At 52.0% G+C, this 20082-nt stretch overlaps 8 protein-coding genes across 8 annotated transcripts; 4 read left to right on the top strand and 4 right to left on the bottom strand.

The window, feature by feature from the left end:
• Positions 1-1108: 1108 nt before the first annotated feature.
• Positions 1109-5836, top strand: BDQ94DRAFT_181433 (ABC-2 type transporter-domain-containing protein; the record flags this gene model as incomplete). The annotated part of the gene is made up of 3 exons (XM_026773883.1): positions 1109-2201; positions 2261-2943; positions 2991-5836. 3 exons carry the CDS (start codon positions 1109-1111, stop codon positions 5511-5513), a joined length of 4299 nt encoding a protein of 1432 aa, XP_026631093.1. The 3' UTR covers positions 5514-5836.
• Positions 5459-7303, bottom strand: BDQ94DRAFT_135603 (putative sulfate/molybdate transporter). Its single transcript, XM_026764709.1, has one exon. The coding sequence runs from the start codon at positions 7253-7255 to the stop codon at positions 5939-5941; it is 1317 nt and encodes a 438-aa protein (XP_026631092.1). The 5' UTR covers positions 7256-7303; the 3' UTR covers positions 5459-5938.
• A 122-nt stretch (positions 7304-7425) lies between these two features.
• On the bottom strand, positions 7426-9068 carry BDQ94DRAFT_135601 (GPALPP motifs-containing protein 1). Its single transcript, XM_026764708.1, has one exon. It carries the CDS (start codon positions 8853-8855, stop codon positions 8067-8069), a length of 789 nt encoding a protein of 262 aa, XP_026631091.1. The 5' UTR covers positions 8856-9068; the 3' UTR covers positions 7426-8066.
• A 51-nt stretch (positions 9069-9119) lies between these two features.
• On the bottom strand, positions 9120-10922 carry BDQ94DRAFT_135600 (DUF2434 domain-containing protein). The gene is made up of 2 exons (XM_026764707.1): positions 10252-10922; positions 9120-10193 (listed from the first exon to the last, which is right to left on the bottom strand). The coding sequence occupies exons 1-2, from the start codon at positions 10803-10805 to the stop codon at positions 9230-9232; spliced, it is 1518 nt and encodes a 505-aa protein (XP_026631090.1). The 5' UTR covers positions 10806-10922; the 3' UTR covers positions 9120-9229.
• Positions 10923-11992: 1070 nt separating this feature from the next.
• BDQ94DRAFT_166282 (cytochrome P450) lies at positions 11993-13761 on the top strand (the record flags this gene model as incomplete). Its single annotated transcript, XM_026770508.1, has 6 exons — positions 11993-12064; positions 12121-12259; positions 12321-12706; positions 12763-13379; positions 13445-13521; positions 13583-13761. 6 exons carry the CDS (start codon positions 11993-11995, stop codon positions 13759-13761), a joined length of 1470 nt encoding a protein of 489 aa, XP_026631089.1.
• A 457-nt stretch (positions 13762-14218) lies between these two features.
• On the top strand, positions 14219-16511 carry nop9 (RNA-binding RNA processing protein NOP9). Its single transcript, XM_026764706.1, has one exon. It carries the CDS (start codon positions 14249-14251, stop codon positions 16379-16381), a length of 2133 nt encoding a protein of 710 aa, XP_026631088.1. The 5' UTR covers positions 14219-14248; the 3' UTR covers positions 16382-16511.
• Positions 16512-16585: 74 nt separating this feature from the next.
• On the bottom strand, positions 16586-19146 carry BDQ94DRAFT_135598 (DEAD/DEAH box helicase). Its single transcript, XM_026764705.1, has 2 exons — positions 18645-19146; positions 16586-18563 (listed from the first exon to the last, which is right to left on the bottom strand). The coding sequence occupies exons 1-2, from the start codon at positions 19007-19009 to the stop codon at positions 16976-16978; spliced, it is 1953 nt and encodes a 650-aa protein (XP_026631087.1). The 5' UTR covers positions 19010-19146; the 3' UTR covers positions 16586-16975.
• Positions 19147-19639: 493 nt separating this feature from the next.
• Positions 19640-20055, top strand: BDQ94DRAFT_135597 (uncharacterized protein). Its single transcript, XM_026764704.1, has one exon. It carries the CDS (start codon positions 19696-19698, stop codon positions 19879-19881), a length of 186 nt encoding a protein of 61 aa, XP_026631086.1. The 5' UTR covers positions 19640-19695; the 3' UTR covers positions 19882-20055.
• The last annotated feature ends 27 nt before the right edge of the window (positions 20056-20082 follow it).

The following is a 20082-nucleotide window of genomic DNA, read 5'->3' as shown; positions in this document are numbered from 1 at the left end:
AACTTCTGCTCTTCTCACTTCACGTCAACTTAGCCAGCAATATTTTTCCTCGCTTGAATCGCTTTTTCCGTCCCCTTTACCGTCCTGCAGTCATCGCGGATTTTGATTCCGGTCTTTTCCGCTCCTGAATCCAAGCTATTCGTCCTCTTCCACTAGTAGGTGAGCAGCGCCACCTAAAGCCCGAATCCATACCAGTTCAATGATAGGCGCAATGATTTTCGTCGTTGGCGACCAGATACTGATGCGGGATATAGGTGGCACAGGATCGTTTATGCAGGCAGAATGTGACATTGCTTCGTTAAGCAGGGCTCTTGTGGGTTAGCCAAGACTATCGGTGGTCTGGACATCCTCAGCAATGTGAATTGTCTGGATACCCGGATAGGTCGGCAACGCTCGAAAAGGGTGACAGCCGGTTATCTATGCCGCCAGATCAAGTCGGCATGCCGCCCCCTCAACGCGATTTCTGAAGAGATTCAGATCCTACAAATCTGCTGAGATATTGATTAGGCATATCATCGAGGTATTCGATTAGTAGGCCCAGCGCAACTGTCTGGCGCAACACGTTTCGCCCTCGCCACTGGCAGTTCGCTGCAGGCAATCATTGCCACTGGAACACACTTTATCTCTACGGATTCTAACACGAGATTCAGAACGAGTATGATTCTCCCGAGGTATTCTAGAAAGCCGATCCACCGAGCTATTGTGGATCCGGCGTGAACATCTCACCTACTGTGAAACAACTATGGAGCAAACAACCGAGGCCATTGCATTATATTACCGTTTTGGGAAGACGATGGAAGCCGATCATCCGCCCAGGCTATTGGACCAGATGCGGAACCTCATGGGTAGTAGATGGCAGATGCATAGTGCACATATGCATGGTGCACATAATGTTTCTCATCTGTAAGTACTCCACTCGCGGGTACTCGGCTCACCCAAGGTAGTTGAGCTGACGTGCAATACCAGCAGTTCTTATCGTGTTAGAGACCCCTGGGGTTCCATAAATGTATATAAGAATGCATAGGGTCTGGACTTTCAGTCTCGCTAGTTCCAGACGATAAACACATCGAGTCTTCTTAATCTCATCCGGCTATTCATTTCAGTTGCTATGAATCCTCCTGAGTTTCCGGAAGACGAGAAGTCTTCCGACTTATCAATCCCAGAACGGAAGAGCCTCGACACACTGAATGTCCCCCATATCAATGTTCGAGAAGCTCCAAGCGCAGAAACCTTGATCGTTCCCCATGCAGTCAACGCCTCTGCTCCTGGGAAGGATGCAGAATGGAGCATGACCCCGCAGGTAATCCGGAGCCAGGAACGTGAGGCAGCGGCAGGATTCAAAAAGCGGGAGCTAGGTGTGACCTGGAAGAATCTCGGCGTGGATGTCCTTGCAGCAGAAGCGGCAGTCAATGAGAACCTATTCTCCCAATTCAACTTACCACAACGAATCCGCGACTTTACCCGAAAGCCACCCCTGAAATCTATATTGACGGAAAGCCACGGCTGTGTCAAGCCAGGGGAGATGCTCCTAGTCTTGGGACGCCCGGGTTCAGGATGTACCACTCTTCTCAATTTACTCTCCAATCGCCGCCATGGCTACCACACCATCAAGGGTGACGTGAGCTTTGGAAATATGTCCCATGAAGAAGCAGCTCAATATCGAAGCCATATCGTGATGAATACGGAAGAAGAGCTATTCTATCCACGGTTGACCGTAGGTCAGACAATGGACTTTGCTACTCGGCTCAAAGTTCCTTCTCATCTTCCCGACGGTGCCGCATCCGTGAAAGAATATACTGCTGAGACAAAGCAATTTTTGATGGAATCTATGGGGATTTCACATACCGCCGACACGAAGGTAGGGAACGAGTTTGTGCGGGGTGTGTCGGGAGGAGAACGAAAGCGAGTCTCTATTATTGAATGCTTGGCAACAAGGGGCTCTGTCTTTTGCTGGGACAATAGTACCCGCGGTCTCGATGCCAGTACTGCATTGGAGTGGGCTAAGGCTTTGCGAGCGATGACTAACGTCCTCGGTCTCTCGACAATTGTGACCCTTTATCAAGCGGGGAATGGGATATATAATCTCTTTGATAAGGTTTTGGTTCTGGACGAGGGAAAACAGATTTTCTATGGCCCAGCGGCTGCAGCAAAACCATTCATGGAGAACCTGGGGTTCGTCTATACAGATGGTGCCAATGTTGGTAAGTATTCTCAAATCACATGCTGCTACTGAGGGTTGACCGATATTGACGCTTCCCAGGTGATTTTTTAACAGGTGTGACCGTGCCTACTGAGCGAAGGATAAGACCTGGGTATGAAAACAGGTTTCCCCGGAATGCCGATTCTATTATGGCAGAGTATAAGGCGTCAGCTATCTACAGCCACATGACAGCGGAATACGACTATCCCACAAGCGCGATCGCTCAGGAGCGGACGGAGGCGTTCAAGGAGTCCGTTGCCTTCGAAAAGACCACACACCAGCCAAAGAAGAGTCCGTTTACCACAGGTTTTGGGACTCAAGTCCTCGCATGTACACGGCGTCAGTACCAGATTCTGTGGGGTGAAAAGTCCACATTCTTAATTAAGCAAATCCTGTCTCTGGTTATGGCCTTGATTGCAGGATCCTGCTTTTACAACGCCCCGCAGACATCTGCTGGGCTTTTCACAAAAGGTGGAGCGGTCTTTTTCTCCCTGCTCTACAATACGATCGTCGCTATGTCTGAGGTTACCGAGTCCTTCAAAGGGCGGCCTGTGCTCATCAAGCATAAGACATTTGCTTTCTACCATCCGGCTGCTTTCTGCTTGGCACAGATAACAGCTGACTTTCCGGTGCTGCTATTCCAATGCACGATCTTTTCGGTTGTATTGTATTGGATGGTTGGCCTCAAAGCAACAGCAGCGGCGTTTTTCACTTTTTGGATCATCCTATTCACCACAACTTTGGTGAGTTCTTCCAAACCCAATAATAGCTCTCAACTAACATTGTTTAGTGTGTTACGGCGCTATTTCGATGCATTGGTGCAGGGTTCAGTACCTTCGAAGCCGCATCGAAGATTTCGGGAACCGCTATTAAGGGAATCGTCATGTATGCTGGCTACATGATCCCTAAACCAAAGGTCAAAAACTGGTTCCTTGAGCTCTACTATACCAACCCCATGGCTTATGCCTTTCAAGCTGCGCTGTCGAATGAGTTTCATGGCCAACATTTTCCTTGCGTTGGAAAAAACATTGTCCCTAACGGCCCTGGATATGAGGATGTCGACTCAGCCAACAAAGCCTGCACTGGTGTAGGCGGTGCTCTTCCCGGTGCAGACTACGTGACCGGTGACCAGTATCTCTCATCACTTCATTACAAGCATTCCCAGCTCTGGAGAAACTTCGGAGTTGTGTGGGCATGGTGGGGCTTCTTCGCTGTGCTCACCATTATTTGCACCACATATTGGAAAGCTGGTGCCGGAGGGAGTGCTTCACTGTTGATCCCTCGTGAAAATCTAAAGCAGCACCAGAGAAGCATCGACGAAGAATCTCAGGTCAAGGAAAAGGAGCAAGCCAAGGCTGCCACTAGCGACACGACTGCAGAGGTGGATGGCAACCTTTCCCGCAATACTGCCGTCTTTACCTGGAAGAACCTCAAATATACCGTCAAAACACCTTCCGGCGACCGGGTCTTGTTGGATAATATCCATGGTTGGGTTAAACCAGGCATGCTTGGGGCTCTCATGGGCTCTTCAGGAGCAGGCAAGACGACCTTACTTGATGTTCTTGCACAGCGAAAGACAGAGGGCACCATTACTGGGTCTATCATGGTTGATGGCCGGCCGTTGCCTGTGTCATTTCAAAGAATGGCTGGGTACTGCGAGCAATTAGATGTCCATGAACCGTTTGCTACGGTTCGGGAAGCTCTAGAGTTCTCTGCATTATTACGCCAGCCACGAACAACCCCTAAAGAAGAGAAACTTAAGTATGTTGAGACTATCATTGACCTGCTTGAGCTTCATGATCTGGCAGACACTCTTATTGGCACAGTTGGCAATGGCCTTAGTGTGGAGCAAAGAAAACGAGTCACCATTGGCGTGGAGCTTGTATCCAAACCAAGCATCTTGATCTTTTTGGATGAGCCTACCTCTGGGTTGGATGGACAGTCTGCTTATAATACAGTGCGGTTCCTCCGCAAGTTAGCTGACGTTGGACAAGCTGTCTTGGTGACTATCCATCAACCTTCTGCCCAGTTATTTGCGCAGTTTGACACTCTTCTGCTTCTCGCACGCGGCGGTAAAACTGTGTACTTTGGTGATATCGGCGAAAATGGACAAACGATCAAGAATTATTTCGGCAAATATGGCGCGCAATGCCCCATCGAGGCTAACCCAGCCGAGTTCATGATCGACGTGGTCACTGGAGGCATCGAGAGCGTTAAAGACAAAGACTGGCACCATGTTTGGCTTGAGTCGCCTGAACATCAGCAGATGATCACCGAGCTTGATCATTTGATATCCGAGGCTGCCTCGAAGCCCTCTGGTGTTAACGACGATGGATGCGAGTTCTCGATGCCACTCTGGGAACAAACGAAGATCGTTACCCACAGAATGAACGTGGCTCTTTTCCGGAATACCAACTACGTCAACAACAAATTCTCCCTGCATATCATCTCTGCCCTGCTCAATGGTTTCTCATTCTGGAGGGTCGGTCCAAGCGTGACAGCCCTGCAATTGAAGATGTTCACGATTTTCAACTTTGTTTTCGTTGCACCAGGTGTTATCAATCAGCTCCAACCATTGTTCATCCAGCGACGCGATATCTACGATGCACGAGAGAAAAAGTCGAAGATGTATTCTTGGATCTCTTTTGTCATTGGTCTTATTGTGTCCGAGTTCCCATACCTCTGTGTATGCGCAGTTTTGTATTTCCTTTGCTGGTACTACTGCGTACGCCTGCCTCATGACTCCAACAAGGCGGGTGCTACCTTCTTCATCATGCTCATCTACGAGTTCATCTACACGGGTATTGGCCAGTTCATCGCAGCCTACGCGCCCAATCCAACCTTCGCAGCTCTCGTGAACCCCATGATCATCAGTGTTTTGGTGCTCTTCTGCGGTATCTTCGTTCCGTACACGCAACTCAACGTGTTCTGGAAATACTGGCTCTACTACCTCAACCCGTTTAACTATGTCGTGTCCGGCATGCTCACCTTCGATATGTGGGATGCCAAGGTCACCTGCAACGAGGACGAGTTTGCACTGTTCAACCCTACCAATGGCACCTGCGCTGAATACCTGAAGGACTACATCGCGGGTCAGGGCTGGCGTGTCAATTTGACCAACCCGGATGCTACCTCGACGTGCCGGGTATGTGAGTACCGTCGTGGAAGCGACTTCTTGACTACACTGAACATCAACCACTACTATTACGGGTGGCGGAATGCTGGTATCACTGTCATCTTTGCGATTAGTGGGTATGCGTTGGTGTTCGCATTGATGAAGCTTCGGACAAAGGCTTCGAAGAAGGCGGAGTAGAGTAAGGCATACGGATGTTGGGGATGTGCCGGTGTGTCGGGTGACTTGAGAGCGAGGGGGTGCAAGTGGATGGGAGATGGATGAGCTGGGTTGTTGAAGTTGTTGGGTCAGTACCCTGACCCAGAGGATAGATTGTACAGTTGTTTGCATATACAGTGTATAGAGAGATAGACTAGACATAGAGATAGAGATAGACTGATATAGAGTATAGAAATAAAGCATCCTTGCTTAGACCAAGCTATATAACAGCATAGCACTTTCAATGCAGACAGACACAGAACCGCAACATGCAATGCAATCACAGACATTTTTATCATATCGTCATCACACATCATCAATGTCATATAACCAAAGCCAAACCTCATATATACACACTCACCACCTCCTCCCCTCCCCTACTACATAATAACACCCACCTACCCAATCTACTCCAACCTCACTCTCCCCTCTCTCCACCTCGTCAACCCCCGTTCTACCGCCGCCGGAATCTCAAAAGCCCAATGACACAACAAACCCCCCAAGAACCCGACAGCATCATTCTTAAACCCAACCAACAAGCCTACCGTAACCATCATTACCATCCACCTCTTCTTCCTCTCAAAATCACTCAACATAGGCCCCATATCCTCGCCCGTCAAGCCCCCCTGGCCTGCAACCGCCTTCCGAATATCCCTCGCACCCGTGGTGTTCAAACTCTCCCCAACACTAAGCAACTCCATTCCTGCCGCAATAACCATAACGCCCAGCAAGGCCGTAGGAAACCGCTTCAACAAACCGACCAGCGACTCACCAAAGAACACCCCGATCACGAGCTTAAACACACCAAGGAAGATGATGCTGGCGCCGGAACGCGCCCCGAAGCGGTACTGCGCCGCCAGGCCGCCAGAGCCGTGGCACACGGGCATGGCGCCGAACCAGCAGCCGAGGAGATTCATAGCGGAGACGCTGAGGGCGATGGAGGTGACGTTGAGGTGTGAAGAGTTGGTGTGTGTGGGGAGGAGGTCATGGGCGAGGTGGACGACAGCGACGATGGAGTTGAGTGTTGTGAGGGGGATCTGGCCGATTCCGGCGTCGAGGATGCCTGTGGACCAGTCTGATGGGGAGGGGAGGACGGTGTAAGGGTGCCAGAGGGAGAGGGAAGGGAGGTCGGAGGCGAGAGTGGAGAGGATGAGGGCGAAGATGAGACCGAGGAGGAAGACGAGGAGGGCGTAGGGGACGGTGCGGTAGACGGTGGTGAAGAGAAGGAAGCAGAATGCGGCGAGGGCCCAGAGACGGTTGTCGGCCCAGGAGGGGGAGAGCCAGGAGAGGTTGTTGAGGAGGGAGTTGCAGGAGGCAATGATGAGGGAGAGGCCGGCGCCGACTTGGATTCCTTTGATGATGGGGATGGGGATGGCGTTGGCGAAGCGCGTGAGGAGGCCGGTTACGCTGAAGAGGAGGATGAAGGCTGCGACGAAGAGGCCGGCTGCTGCGATGGCGCCGTTGGTGAAGGTGCGGGCGATGGCGACGGCGGCGATGGCTTTCATGGGTTGGACGGGTAGGGGAATACCGAAGAAAATGCCTGTGAGAATGTTGAAGAGCCCGGAGAAGATTAGCGTGCTGGAGAGGGAGACGGTGTTGTTGACGGCTAGAGCGATGGCGATGGGGAGGAATGTGCCCAGGTCGCCGAGGGAGCCAGAGATCTCGGAGACATAGTGGTGGCGGAAGGTGGAGAGGTTGTGGGCGTTGATTTGGCGGAGGTTCATGGTGATGAAGTTGTAGAGGGAGTAAAGATGAGGAGGGAAGAATAGAGGAGAGGGAAAGAAGAGGGGGAAAGCAAGGAATGAAGCCGAAGCAAGGCGGAGACGCCAAAACATCCCCGCATCATCGATGGTCTGATAAGATCAGCAGATCATCCCGCGGAGATGCTGTCAATCGCCCCGCTGACTGTTTCGTCTGCGTAAGTGAAGATGATTGCAGCTAATTATGATATTTGAACTTATTTACCTAGGTTTCTATGTAGTCTTTATATAAAATTACAACTCAAACTCTAGGGATGTACCCCAGAATCACACCAGATGTTATCTGCGGGATGGCCATCCGAAGCAGCCAAGCCGCCAAATAAAGTTATCTTGATCTTCCCATCTTGGCGGGTTTCGGAGAACCCAAACCCCATACCAGCTAATCGGCCTACTATCTGTCCTCTGAGAGGACACTGAAGTTCCATGATAGTATTAGTCCATTTTTCATAGCTCCAGCATGTCACCGCGCTGCGGCGACAACCTGAGATGGCTCACTGGTCATTCTCGCGGCACTGTGAGCCTTGATATCTAACAGCAGGTGCTGCTACCAGATACAACGAGAACTGTAACCAACATGGCTGATCAGGGCGATGCACTTATCCGAAACGACCATTGGCATAGAGGAATTGCCCAGCCTCCGGCTGCCAGTCATTGCCCTAGGCAGAATTGATCAACAAACGGATGGCCCGTACGACGCTGTGTACGACAGAGCCGCAACCATGCGAAGCAAGTCGGACAAGATCCTCGTGAAAGATACCGAACAAGCGTCGCTCAATCACAGAAACTTCCCACTCGTAAACCTCGACCCAAAGTCCGCCGCCTTATTCATCATCTCCCGTCTCTGCGCATGCGTAATCTTCGACGAAAGCGCCATATCCTTCTCCTTATCAAAAGCACGAGCACTAGGGTCATCCTCCTCTTCTTCTCCATCCTTCTTCTTCTTTCTCTCCGCATCCCTCGCTTTCGCCTCCTCCTTCCTCTTCTCTTCATTGAACCGGTGGATCTTCTCCTGCATAGCCCGCGAGGGCTGTGCGCCGCGCGCTCCTCCCGCCGAGTCGCCCGCATTAGGGGCAGTAGGCCGTGTTTGCACACCCAGGACCTCATCCTGTAGGCGCTTCATTTTCTGCTCCGGCGTCTCAGTCCAGGAAACGTCTAACCCGCCCGCACTGGGCGTAGTGTTGGCTCCCCGCCCGGTTTGGAATTTCCGGTTGCGCAGTTTCGTCGGGTCGACGCGGGAGTTGCGGTTCGAGCCGTCGATGGGCTCGAGCATCCAGGCATCGCGCTGGGGTTGTTTTGGTGCTTCTGAGGTACTTTCGGAGGGGATGGGTTGTGTTGCGCTGGTATTGGGGACAGATGGGACGGTGCCTTCTGGCGGAGGGAGGCTGGGTCCGAAGTCGTCGTCAGAGTCGTCATCAGAGGAGCTGTTGTCGGAGGAATTGGCGTCTGCAGTGGTAGATGGAGGAGGGGGAGCTGGTCCGATCACTTTGCGACGTTTGCTGGAGTCGTCTTCGCTAGTGGAGGGCAGGGAAGGCCCGGCGGCGTATTTGCGCTTTTCGGGTTCCATGTTGTGAGTTGGAAGGAGGGGAGGATATGATCACTAAAGGGTTTTCTGGTTTGCAAGACCTGCTTGCAGCTTCGTCACTGGGATATCCGGACGCGAATTGTGGTCTGTCTGAACAATGGGAGTGGAGTGGATGGTGGAGGGTGAAGTGAAGCTTCGCAATGAGAGGCAGGGAGGCAAACCGAGCAAACATGCAATCAGAGTGTCACGTGCATATATTGATACTGCGCTTGAGTATCAAGTAGAAAGAAATAAACTTCATTTCACTAACATCCATCTGTGATTCATCTGGCCTATATAAGTCATCGACTCATGATACATCGCGAACTAACTATCCATACCCTCCAATATTATCCGTATTCCTACTAGCTTGACCCCTATCCCAATATGTCCCTTTCAGTCTGCGGGCGCCCATGTACCTCCATCTCGTTAGAAGTATTCCGAGACAACTCCGGCTGCAGAGTATATTCGACATACGGTGGGCTGGCCTCCGGACTGCTCTCCGTACGCGCCACCGCAGTCGACTCGCTGCCCTGACTGGCAGTACGCGTAGTCACCCATGTCTCCGGCTTGGGTTCGTCCTCCTGAGGTTGCTCTCGTGGCTTGATGATCCCCATCTCCACAAACCGACTCATATCACGATCGTCTTGCTGCGAGCCCTGGCGTTGGCGATGATCACCAAGTTCTCGAACGAAGGTGCGGCTCTTCTTCCACCAGCTGGGCTTCCGCTGTCCGACTCCCACAGCATCAGCAACTGCATGGTTGAATTCGTCTCGCTGCACGATCAAGGCTTTATCTTCATTCAGCTCGCAGAATCCACAGGTATTGAACAGAATGAGCAAGAGCAGCACCGGCGTGTATCCCAGCCCGTAGAGCCATCCAGAATCGACTCCGTACCTCAAGGGGGACACTGTCCAGTCGAAGGCAGAGGCAATAGCGTATCCGATCTTTACGCCAAGCAACACAATAGCTATGAGGAATTGCGATGGGGCCGCATTCAAGTAGAACAAGAGCTGGCCTATGGTGCTGGTCGGTCGCGCCCGGTAGCGGTAGATGCTATGTTCCAGGCTGTAGCAGATCACTAAGACGCCGGCCACCGCGACAAATCCGGCGGCACGCCATCGTACATCTGTAGCGACCGGCTTGGCTTCATTGAGCTGTTGGTCGAGACTGCGTTGCATCTCAATGGCGGTCCAAGAGCGCGGGACGGTCAAGACAAAATTGGCCAAAGCGCATCCGTAGAAGATGATCGGGAGCACAAACTCCTGACCTTGCCGGCTGCTGGATACTTGGAATGCGTACGGATCCCGATCGTAGATCTGCCGCTCTTGCCAGGAGCCCCTGGGATTCGTGTCAATTCGGTTCTACAAGTCCGGGAATGCAACCTATCATTACTTACCAGTGCCGGACCGCCTCCCATACCGCGGCCATCATCCCTGGCGTCAACAGCGTGTAGAACACACTCTGCAGAATCAACGGGACGCTCACAATGTACCCCCGATCCACGTCGATGCTCATGAAACAGCTAATGGTGCCGCAGGCGGCAATGAAGAGCATCCAGATCCATTTCGCCCGACGGCCCAGGAGTGTCCACCGGCGATCAGCAGGCAGATACCGCCGGCTATGCTTGCGCATGTTGATCAAGGTGAAAACAATCGCAAAGACAAACATGAAGGCAAAAGCCAGGCCAGCCGACGCATGTCGACCTATATCCCGAATAGGTGCATAGCAGGAGGTTCCGTTCACAAAAGTCCCATTCTCGTTCATGTGTGGTTGGAACTGATTGAAGGCGAGATAGCAGTCCGTGCCATTGGAAAGGGTCCCATTGCTGAAGAGCGTGTAGTGATAGTAATGGAGTGCGGTGCGATTGAAATGGACCTCGTTTATGAGCACATCGGTGGCATTGGCCCCGGCCTCAAAGGGGACTGCAGCCCTCACGAACAGCAGAGGCATCGCAAGCCAATTAGTCGTGTCAAATGAGACACTCCGGGGTCACCTTGATTGGCTTGGGCTCCTGTCAACAAGTCTTGCTAGTGCATTGAAGCCGCGCATGCATCGCGACCGAGCAGCAGCGGAGGGAAAGAGATCAGACAACATCAGAGTAAATTGTAACAGGGGTCATAGCACAGCGAACCAGCAACGGCATCCGGAAGTTGACGGATCAATGACGCTGGCCAGCAATAGCAAGGTTGTACCCAGGGCCAGTCGATGATGCTCGGAACCGCCCGCGAGCCAATGGGAAGCTCGGATGGGAGTCGCGACCCGAAATATGATCAGTTGAGGAGATATTTTAAGTTGAGTCGTTCGGGAACGCGACTGTCAGCCAGTTCTTGGCAATAAATTGGGTATGAATGAAGGAATGGCTGTCGTTCTCTTGGTTAGGGGGTGTTATGTTAAGTTTGGTCGCATCGTCGGATGCGGTCGAGATAGGGCTTTCAACCCGTGCCAGTTGGCGGTCATCACTAGTATAGAGATGAACGGCGGCCGGCTCAGTCGCGGCCAATTTTATCTCATCAACAAGCAGTCACAGCTTTGTTTTATATTCCCTGATAATAATGGCATTGTCGGGCCAGATCATCGATGTTATCGATCTTTGGCTTCCTTCAGAGTAGCCGACTCACCAGTGTAACTGCTGATATGCAAGGTATGCCGTAAACTGCGAATCCGTTGCTCCAGGCAGTTACACCGCTACGTTGAGACCAATGCAAATCCCACCTTATCAAGCAGCACTACTTATCGAGCCCATTGGATGATTGTCATCGCATTCATCTCAACCTGCGGTCGCGCTGGACCTTGCGTCAGGCCGTCAGCTGCTCTACCTGAGGGCAATTAGAGATGGTCGGCTACCTCCAACGACCACGGAGAATGAGTCAGTTCAGAAGCTTGTACTCCCTCATTCGCTGTTTGAGAGGGGTTGGTGTACTATTATCTGGCAGAAGCTTCAGTTGCAATCCGTTTTCGGTTGTACTTGGTATTACTTCATCGCACGTCCCACGTTTTAGCAATTACCTGAGGGAGCGGTTAAAATGCCAGCACACGCTCCTCCCTTCTAAATGCTAACGATAATCTATCCTGGAATCATGGGACAGTAGTAGCATTAGTTCATTGGGGATCCGGTATCGCTTCACCCAGCAAGCGCAATGGGGTCCAGCTTCGTGGCTAGCCATGGTCCGACTTTGGTTATTCTTTTCCTCGTCCTCTATATCGTAACTGTGGGTTCACTTTGGTTTCTGCTTGACAGATCAAGGCTAAACGTGCAAGCGAGTAGAATGTTTATCGCGAGCGAAGGAACCCATTGTCGTCGGTCCCCGGCCCCTTCCTGTGCAAGTGGACGGATATTTTCGTCAGATATCAAACAGTCATAGGGAACCGGCCACGATATGTGCAAGCGCTACATAAAATATATGGTAATTCGAGCAAATCGTTGGACAGAGGCACCCGCAAGGCTAATTGTGTGCTCTCATGTAGGTTCTGTCGTCCGGGTCGGTCCGAATGCAGTCGACATTGCTAAGATTGCTGAAGCCCGAGAGATCCATCGCATAGGAAGTGGCTTCCTAAAATCGCCGGTATATGAATTGCTCAAGCACGACAATGCAAAAAGTATCTTCAGTACTACTGATCCCAAGTTTCACAGCAAACATCGCAGGCTCCTTTCATCGCCCTTCGCAGATGCGAACTTGCATTCACTGGAGCCCTTGATAGAGGCCCGCATCCGCCTCACTATGCAGCGCATGCGAGAGGAAATGACCACCCGTAAAGTGGCAGATGTCCAGAAGTGGTTTTTCTTTATGTCCAGCGACATTATTGGAGAATTGTCCTTCGGGGACTCATTCCGGATGTTGGAGCAAGGCAAAGTAATATAGCCTATCGCGAGCCGAACTTTATGACATGAGTTGACCAAGCCGCGCAGAAAGATCAGCATATCAAAGACCTAGAGATAGCCGCCTTGGTCGGAGAGTCTCGAGTAGCTTTTCCTTTCATCTTCAGGCTCGCGGAATTCCTGCCGCTCCCTATCCTCAGGGAGGCTAACAAGAGCCGAAATAGATTCGGGGACTATGCTGACGAGTCCGTCAACCGTTACAAAAGGCTGTTAGCCGCAAGTCCCGAAAACGTCAAGCCGACACTTTTTACAAAACTGTATAATGCTGGCAAGGAAGGATTGTCTGATGCTGAAATCCGCGACGATGCCTCTGACCTCATCGTCGCTGGGAGTGATACCACAGCCAACACCTTGACCTATCTCACTTGGGCAGTCTGCAAGGCGCCAGTCATCCGGAAAGCACTTGTTGCCGAGGTCGCCACACTGCCCGAGTTGTTTTCTGACAAGGATGTCCAGAGCTTATCCTATTTGAACCAGGTCATTGATGAGGCCTTGCGCCTGTATCCCGCCGTCCCTTGTGCTCTCCCTCGCGTTGTACCACCACAAGGTGCGACATTTAGCGGCTATTGGGTCCCCGGAGGGAGCACTGTAACGACGCAAATCTGGAGCTTGCATCGTGATCCTGTTGCGTTCCCGGAGCCCGAAAAGTAAGTGGTCCAAGCATTCGCACTTGGCTGGCTGAACCCGAAGTTGTTGACTAAAATTCGTATAGGTTCGATCCTTCCCGCTGGGCTTCCCCTACCAAGGAGATGAAGGATGCATTCATGCCATTTGGAGCAGGGACACGTAGTAAGTGCCGACTGTCAACTGTTAGGAGAGTATCAGCCAGCAGCTAACCTGACTGTAACAGATTGCCTGGGGTTACATTTGGCTCGAATAGAGCTGCGCTTGGCTACCGCCCATTTCTTCCGACAGTTTCCCAGATCAGAGGTATCATCCCGGGAAGGAATGAGCGATGAGGACATGGAGCAGGTCCTGCATTTCCTGCTATCAACGAAGGGACACCGGTGTCTACTAGAAGTTCAATAGGATATGGATGATACTTGGGACGGGATTCGGAAGTAATTGTTGCATTTTGTCTCTTTTTCTCTTTATCCCTTGATTTTCCTTGCTTTCTTTTGGTTAGATTAGTTTATTCAGTAGAAGATCCATTATCTAGCTATTTCAACAATCTCATCCATGAGTACGGAATCTGGCGTTGTATCGTTCCGCAGCAGCTTTGCAGTCAATTCAACTCAGGTGACATGATAGATGTCGCACATTAACAACTGAGATCAGAGAAGTCATTGAGTATTCCATGCCATTCTCCCCCTCTCCACAACAGTTGTTGTCATGAGGAAGTTAATGTGAAAGTAAGTAATAGTTGATCGGGGGAGTAAAGAGATGCAAACAAGACAAACATCTGTTGAAGACGCTCGGACCACTGCTTATCGATTGCGGGAAAAACGCAGAAAAAAAGCGAATCGGCGAGAGAGAAAACTTCCCCCTTCAACTCCCAATTGCACATCGTCACATCATGCCTCGTGAAAAGGTCAAGAGAGGCCGTCGCGCCACCGAAAAGGCCAACAAGGAAGCCAGCAAGCGAAAGCGCGACGACGCCCCCGAAGATGTCGTGCCCAAACGAGTGAAACCTTCCGACGACGAGACCAACGACTTCGTTAACGGTGCCGATTATATCGCTCTGAACGATGGACAACAGCAGGGCGAGGAGGGAGCGCAGACGGGCGATATGCCCTTTTATGGTCTTCTCGATCCTGAGGAGCAGGAATACTTCTCGCGTGCAAACGAGGTGTTGGAGACCAACCAGTTCGGAGACGCAGAGGAGCGACGAGTCTTCGTCGAGAGTGTCTACAAGGAGGCCGAAGGCAAGGAATTGAAGATCTCATGCAGTCAGTCGTGTTCGCGTCTTATGGAGAAGTTGATCTCGATGTCGGACATACACCAGATCCGGAGACTGTTCAGCAAATTCATCGGTCATTTCCTGCACCTGGTTCAGCACCGGTTCGCCAGTCATTGCTGCGAGACTCTTTTCATTCACGCTGCGCCTGGAGTGTCGCAAAAGCCATCCAAGAAGGCTAGCAAGACCGAAGCCGAGGAGGGAGACGAGCCCGAGCCCGAACTGTCGCTGGCGGAGATGTTCATGAAGGTCATCGAGGAGTTGGAGGGAAACTGGGGATACTTGCTGACGGAGCGGTTTGCGTCGCACACCATTCGCGTTCTCCTGTTGGTGCTGGCAGGAGAGCCTGTCGATCTATCCTTGAGCGACTCGGTCGTTGCTAGTCGCAAGAAGGAAAGACACGGCGTTCTCAACGAAGTGCAGGACGAGAACCCCGTTGCGCAGAAGCGCAGCGTGCCCGAATCGTTCGAGGGCACCCTGAAGAAGATCATGCAGGATATGGTCTCCGTGCTCGACGACACCTATCTTCGCGCACTTGCCACCCACCCCGTCGGAAACCCAGTTCTCCAAGTCCTCGTATACCTGGAGCTCTCGCACTTCGGAAAGGCCAGCGCGAAGGACCCCAAGTCGATCATCCGCCGACTAATCCCCGACGACACCTTCGAAGAAGGCACAGAAAGCACCGTCTTCATCCGCGGCCTTCTCTACGACCCCGTGGGCTCCCGCCTCCTCGAGACCATCGTCCGATACATGCCCGGCAAGCTATTCAAGGGTCTTTACAAGAACTTCCTGCGCGACCAACTCCGCTCCCTGTCGCGCAACATCACCGCCGGCTACGTCGTGCTCAAAGTCCTGGAACGTCTCGGAAAGGACGACCTCGAAAACGCCGTGGAACTCCTCGTCCCTCAGATCCCCAACCTCATCGAGCGCTCCCGCGTCATCGTCCCCAAGACCCTCGTCGAGCGATGCATCGTCCGCGGCGTCGACACCACCCCTATCGCGCGCTCCCTCGAAACCGCCTACGACAGCGACCCCGCCAAGCGACTGTCCCAAATGCTCACTCTCGAGGACACAACCACCACCTCTGAACCCCAACAACAAAACCAAGACCAAGACCAAGACGACCACCAACAACCCCCCGCAATCCCCGACTTCGGCCCCGACAACGCCAACGCCAACATCAACACGAACCCCAAAGGCGCCAAACTCCACAACTCTCTCTTCGTGCAGACGATCCTCACAGCCCCGGGCCCGCTCAGCGCCCTCGTCTACAGCAGTCTCCTCTCCCAAACGCCCGAATCCCTCCTCACCATCGCCAAAGACCCTACCGCCTCCCACGTCATTCAAAAGTCCCTCACTCTGCCCACCTCGACGCCGCAATTCCGGCGCCAGTTCGCCGTCCGCTTCACGGGCCATCTCGAAGAACTGGCCCTGGATAGCAGCGGGTCCCGCGTCGTGGATGCTCTCTGGCACGCTACGAAGGACGTGTTCTTCGTGAAGGAGCGCATGGCGCAGGAACTGGCGCGCAGTGAAATGGCTCTGAGGGATTCGTTTGTCGGTCGTGCGGTGTGGCGTAATTGGTCGATGGACTTGTATAAGCGCCGCAGAGGTGAGTGGGCGGCCAAGGCGAAGGGATTGGATGTTGGTGGCGAGGGAGGTCAGAAGCCGAAGTCGAGGATTGAGCTGGCCAGGGAGAGGTTTGCGGCCAAGGCGGCGGAGAGTGAGAAGAAGAAGAATGGGGAGGATGCTTAATGAATGCTATTGAATAGCTAGCGCTTGTTATTGGGTTTATTGGACATAGATGGCAGCATGTATGTATGTATATTAGGACTATCTTGGGGTTTTACTATGGATAGATTAAAAGCATTCTTTTTCTGTTATATTGGTTTCCAAATTTAGTAGAATTATCGATTTGATGATAGGATTGACTGTATTCGATCCTCCGGTCTCGTAGCCCAGTGGTCACTTTACAAGGACTAGAAAGCAGACCATTTTCTAGTTGGTTTCCTATGTCCTATGAAGTGATAGCGATAGGGTCATATGTTGGGATTTCTGTCATATTATACATGTATATTGTATCTAGAGTAGAGACTATGCCATATTCACGTGGTATCTGTTATGTAGTATACAAGCCGATCACATATCGAACACATTTTTTAAAAGAAACATTGCACGCAGTCCGATCACAATGAGAAGAAGGAGAAAGGAGAAGTTCATCCCCAAATAGATATCCGGCACTATTACAACAAGCCGGTTTCAAAGGTCAATTTTAGCAGGGCTGCGTTTCATAGGAAGGGTATCTAAGAACGTTAATGATCCTGGCATCCTGGCCTCAAGCGCCAATTATCAGTAGCGGTTGTAGGAGCGGCTCTCGCGACGGCCGCGAGAGGAGCCTCTTTCGTTCCAAGGGTTGCGGGGCTCGCGGTCGCGGGATGAAGAGCGTTGGTAGCGGTCATTATAGCCACCGCTAGAACGGGGCCTGTAGGAATCCCGGGACCTGAAGGAATCCCGGGGCCCACCACGGTTGGACCTTGGAGGAGGCCTATCGCCCTTCTCCAAAGCTTGTTGGATTCTGGAAGGGAGATGCGGAGGCTTGGGCAGCACGTATCCGTACTTGGACAGGTCATGCATTGCAGGCAGGGTCGCCGACAGAGGTTGGAGTTTGCCTATGATGGTACCCGTTTGGGACTTCCATGCCTCCACGCGATCGTCGATAGGAACCTGCTGCGCGGCCAATTTGATTTGTTGTAGAGTTCGGCTCGTCTCTGAGCCATCATCCTCGATCTCTTCACGCATGTTGACCTTCGCCACGGGGATCGTGGTCTGATCCTCCTCGATCGGCAGGTCGCCCAACATCTGTTTGAAGGCACGCTTCTCGTTGTTATGCAGCAAGATCCAGCCCTCACCTTCCTTGTTCGCACGGCCAGTACGCCCCACGCGGTGGATGTAAGTCTGACGCTCGCTGGGGAGTCCGTATTGGATGACGTGCGTGACATCAGGGAAATCCAGACCACGGGCGGTTACGTCGGAAGAGAAGAGAATGCCGGAGCGCGCGTTGCGGAAAGTACTCGTGACACGAGTTCTTTGCGCCTGAGTCAGTCGCGAATGGATTTGGAGAATAGGGAGGCGCCCAAGAGCGTGTCCTTTGGTACGGTCCTCAGGATCATTCTGAAGCCGCCTGAATATGTCGTTGGCCAGCGAGACCATCGTCGTTGCGTTCAGGTAGACAATGGCCTTGAAATTCGGGGAGTTAACGTAACCCTGCTTGGCCAGCTCCAGAATAGCAGGCAAGCCGTTCTGGAAGCCATCCAGGTAGACGACCTTCTGGGGCACCCGCAAGTGGGTGGGCACCTCATCCTCCGAGACAGTCTTAATGAACTTGAAGTCAGGCTTCATAGTCTGACGCACCATGTTCATGACTTCACCTGGGACGGTGGCGGAGAACATCAGGGTCTGGCGGTCGACCTCCTCCGGGTTGGGCAGGAGGTCCTTGATCTGACCGATCTCTTGCGAGAAGCCATCATCCAGCAAGCGATCAGCCTCGTCGAAGACGAGAGCTTGGAGCTGGGGCGCGGTGACACCGCTGTACGGATCGGAAAGAAGGTCCTTCAGACGACCAGGAGTTCCAACCAAGATATTGCAGCCCTCGTTCCGGATCTTGTTTAGATGCAATCTTTTTTGAGTACCGCCGACTGCCGTCTGCACGGTCAAACCCAGTCCATACACCAAGCGCTGTGCCTCATGGGCAATCTGTTCCGCCAACTCACGAGTCGGAGAGATGACAATCGCCCGAATATCGGGCGTGTTTCTCCTCCCTTGTTGTCCACGGTATGAGGGGCGCGAGCGTTTGACTGACGGATCACTAACAAGGCGCTGGACGACCGGGATCAAGAAGGCAAGAGTCTTTCCAGTTCCGGTCTTTGCCTGGGCCAAGCTATATGGGAAGAAAAAATCAAGGTCAGCCGCCATTTGCAGATAGGTGAATGAAGGGAGGCAGAGACGAAGAAGAACTCACACATCATCGCCGCTCAGTGTTTCACGGATCGTCTTAGCTTGAACATCGGTCATGGTTTCAATCTTCATGGAATTTGTCACGGTCCGGATCAGTCTGTCGTTGACCAGGCCGTCTTGTGCCAGGCTGTGGAACTTGGAATTGGGTAGCCGGGGCTCGATGTCGGCGGCGACGTTGAGTTGCGCCTGAGCTGCTGCTGTGGCATCAAGAAAAGCCGGGGACGGATGGTAGAGGGCGCGAGCGACGTATGAGACCGCCGGTGCAGAAGCAGAGAGCCATTGAGGTTGCTGAGGAATCGATCTGGCCAGCAGAGATCGTGAAGCTCGCAGCGCATGGACGGCGCCGGAACGGCGGAAAGCGCCCAGCATGATGAGGAGCTTAGGGAGAGTAAAAGGGTAACAGAAACGCAATTAAAACAAAAAAAATATCTATTAAACCAATGAAGATGGAAAATAAATGGGAGAAAAAGGAGGAAGAATGGGAGGATGAGAGGGAGAAGGTGGACGGAGGAGAAGCAACGGATTTCGGGAATCTTTTGATAAACGGAAAAAATGGACGGCAGAAAACCAGGCACGCCCGGGCGGTGACGCCACGGTGGATCACTTTATTGCATCGAGATCTACACTCAATCCTCCAATTAGTCGACTTCAATTTGACAAGCTAAACTAAGCTCGGCGGATTCAAAAGATGGCCATCATCCCAGTAATAATAGGTTTTCAATCAAATATCAAGACATAATTAAAGCAGCTCCAACAAAGTATCTGGCTAGCAACGTAAATCATCCACTAACATCTATCTTAAAACGCCATGGAATCCTAAGTCTCAAAGTCTTTAATGATCCCAAACCTACAAACAACCAGTCATCGTGAAGAGTGCACAACCCTTCCGTCCTCGAAACAAAAGAGACGATATCCATCGCTTCCAGCAGGATGTCCACATATCGCCCATTCCTGAATGAAGTCTAAGACCCACCCTACTATCTAACGATGATCTACTACACGCATTAAACAGCAAAAGACTAACGCGACGAGAGGTAAAGTATGTGGTGAGCAGGATGTTGGAGGCATCGGCTTTACTTCACGGAGATGGGTTCGTTCATACTATAACATGTACATTTCCTTCGCCATACTACATCTACTACATAATACAAATAGCTAAACAGACTGATATCGATATCAAACCAAGCAATATCCTCATAAACTCCACACCAACCCAACACCAATACCAACCACAACAATGAAATCCGCTTCACCGACCTTCACTTCGCCAACTTCAGCAGCACCGTTCCCGAAAAACCCCCTCTACGCCCAACAGGGAGACGAGGTTGGGACGCCAATCTTCAGGAGCCCAGAAGCAATGCGGAATAGTCCGCCGGAGACACTGAGACCGTTTCATCTTATGAGGGAGAGGGGGATTCCTCGTATAGATAGGGACTTTGTAT

Source organism: Aspergillus welwitschiae, assembly GCF_003344945.1.
Source record: "Aspergillus welwitschiae strain CBS 139.54b unplaced genomic scaffold BDQ94scaffold_3, whole genome shotgun sequence".
In the NCBI taxonomy this organism is placed as follows: Eukaryota; Fungi; Ascomycota; class Eurotiomycetes; order Eurotiales; family Aspergillaceae; genus Aspergillus; species Aspergillus welwitschiae.
This window is presented reverse-complemented; position numbering and strand designations above follow the sequence as displayed.

Coding starts and splice junctions, on each gene's coding strand:
- BDQ94DRAFT_135603 (XM_026764709.1), bottom strand. CDS start 7,255: ATGAACCTCCGCCAAATCAACGCCCACAACCTCTCCACCTTCCGCCAC.
- BDQ94DRAFT_135601 (XM_026764708.1), bottom strand. CDS start 8,855: ATGGAACCCGAAAAGCGCAAATACGCCGCCGGGCCTTCCCTGCCCTCC.
- BDQ94DRAFT_135600 (XM_026764707.1), bottom strand. CDS start 10,805: ATGCCTCTGCTGTTCGTGAGGGCTGCAGTCCCCTTTGAGGCCGGGGCC. Junction 10,194..10,251: donor TGGGAGGCGGTCCGGCACTG/GTAAGTAATGAT, acceptor CACGAATCCCAG/GGGCTCCTGGCAAGAGCGGC.
- nop9 (XM_026764706.1), top strand. CDS start 14,249: ATGCCTCGTGAAAAGGTCAAGAGAGGCCGTCGCGCCACCGAAAAGGCC.
- BDQ94DRAFT_135598 (XM_026764705.1), bottom strand. CDS start 19,009: ATGCTGGGCGCTTTCCGCCGTTCCGGCGCCGTCCATGCGCTGCGAGCT. Junction 18,564..18,644: donor ACACTGAGCGGCGATGATGT/GTGAGTTCTTCT, acceptor CTTCCCATATAG/CTTGGCCCAGGCAAAGACCG.
- BDQ94DRAFT_135597 (XM_026764704.1), top strand. CDS start 19,696: ATGTTGGAGGCATCGGCTTTACTTCACGGAGATGGGTTCGTTCATACT.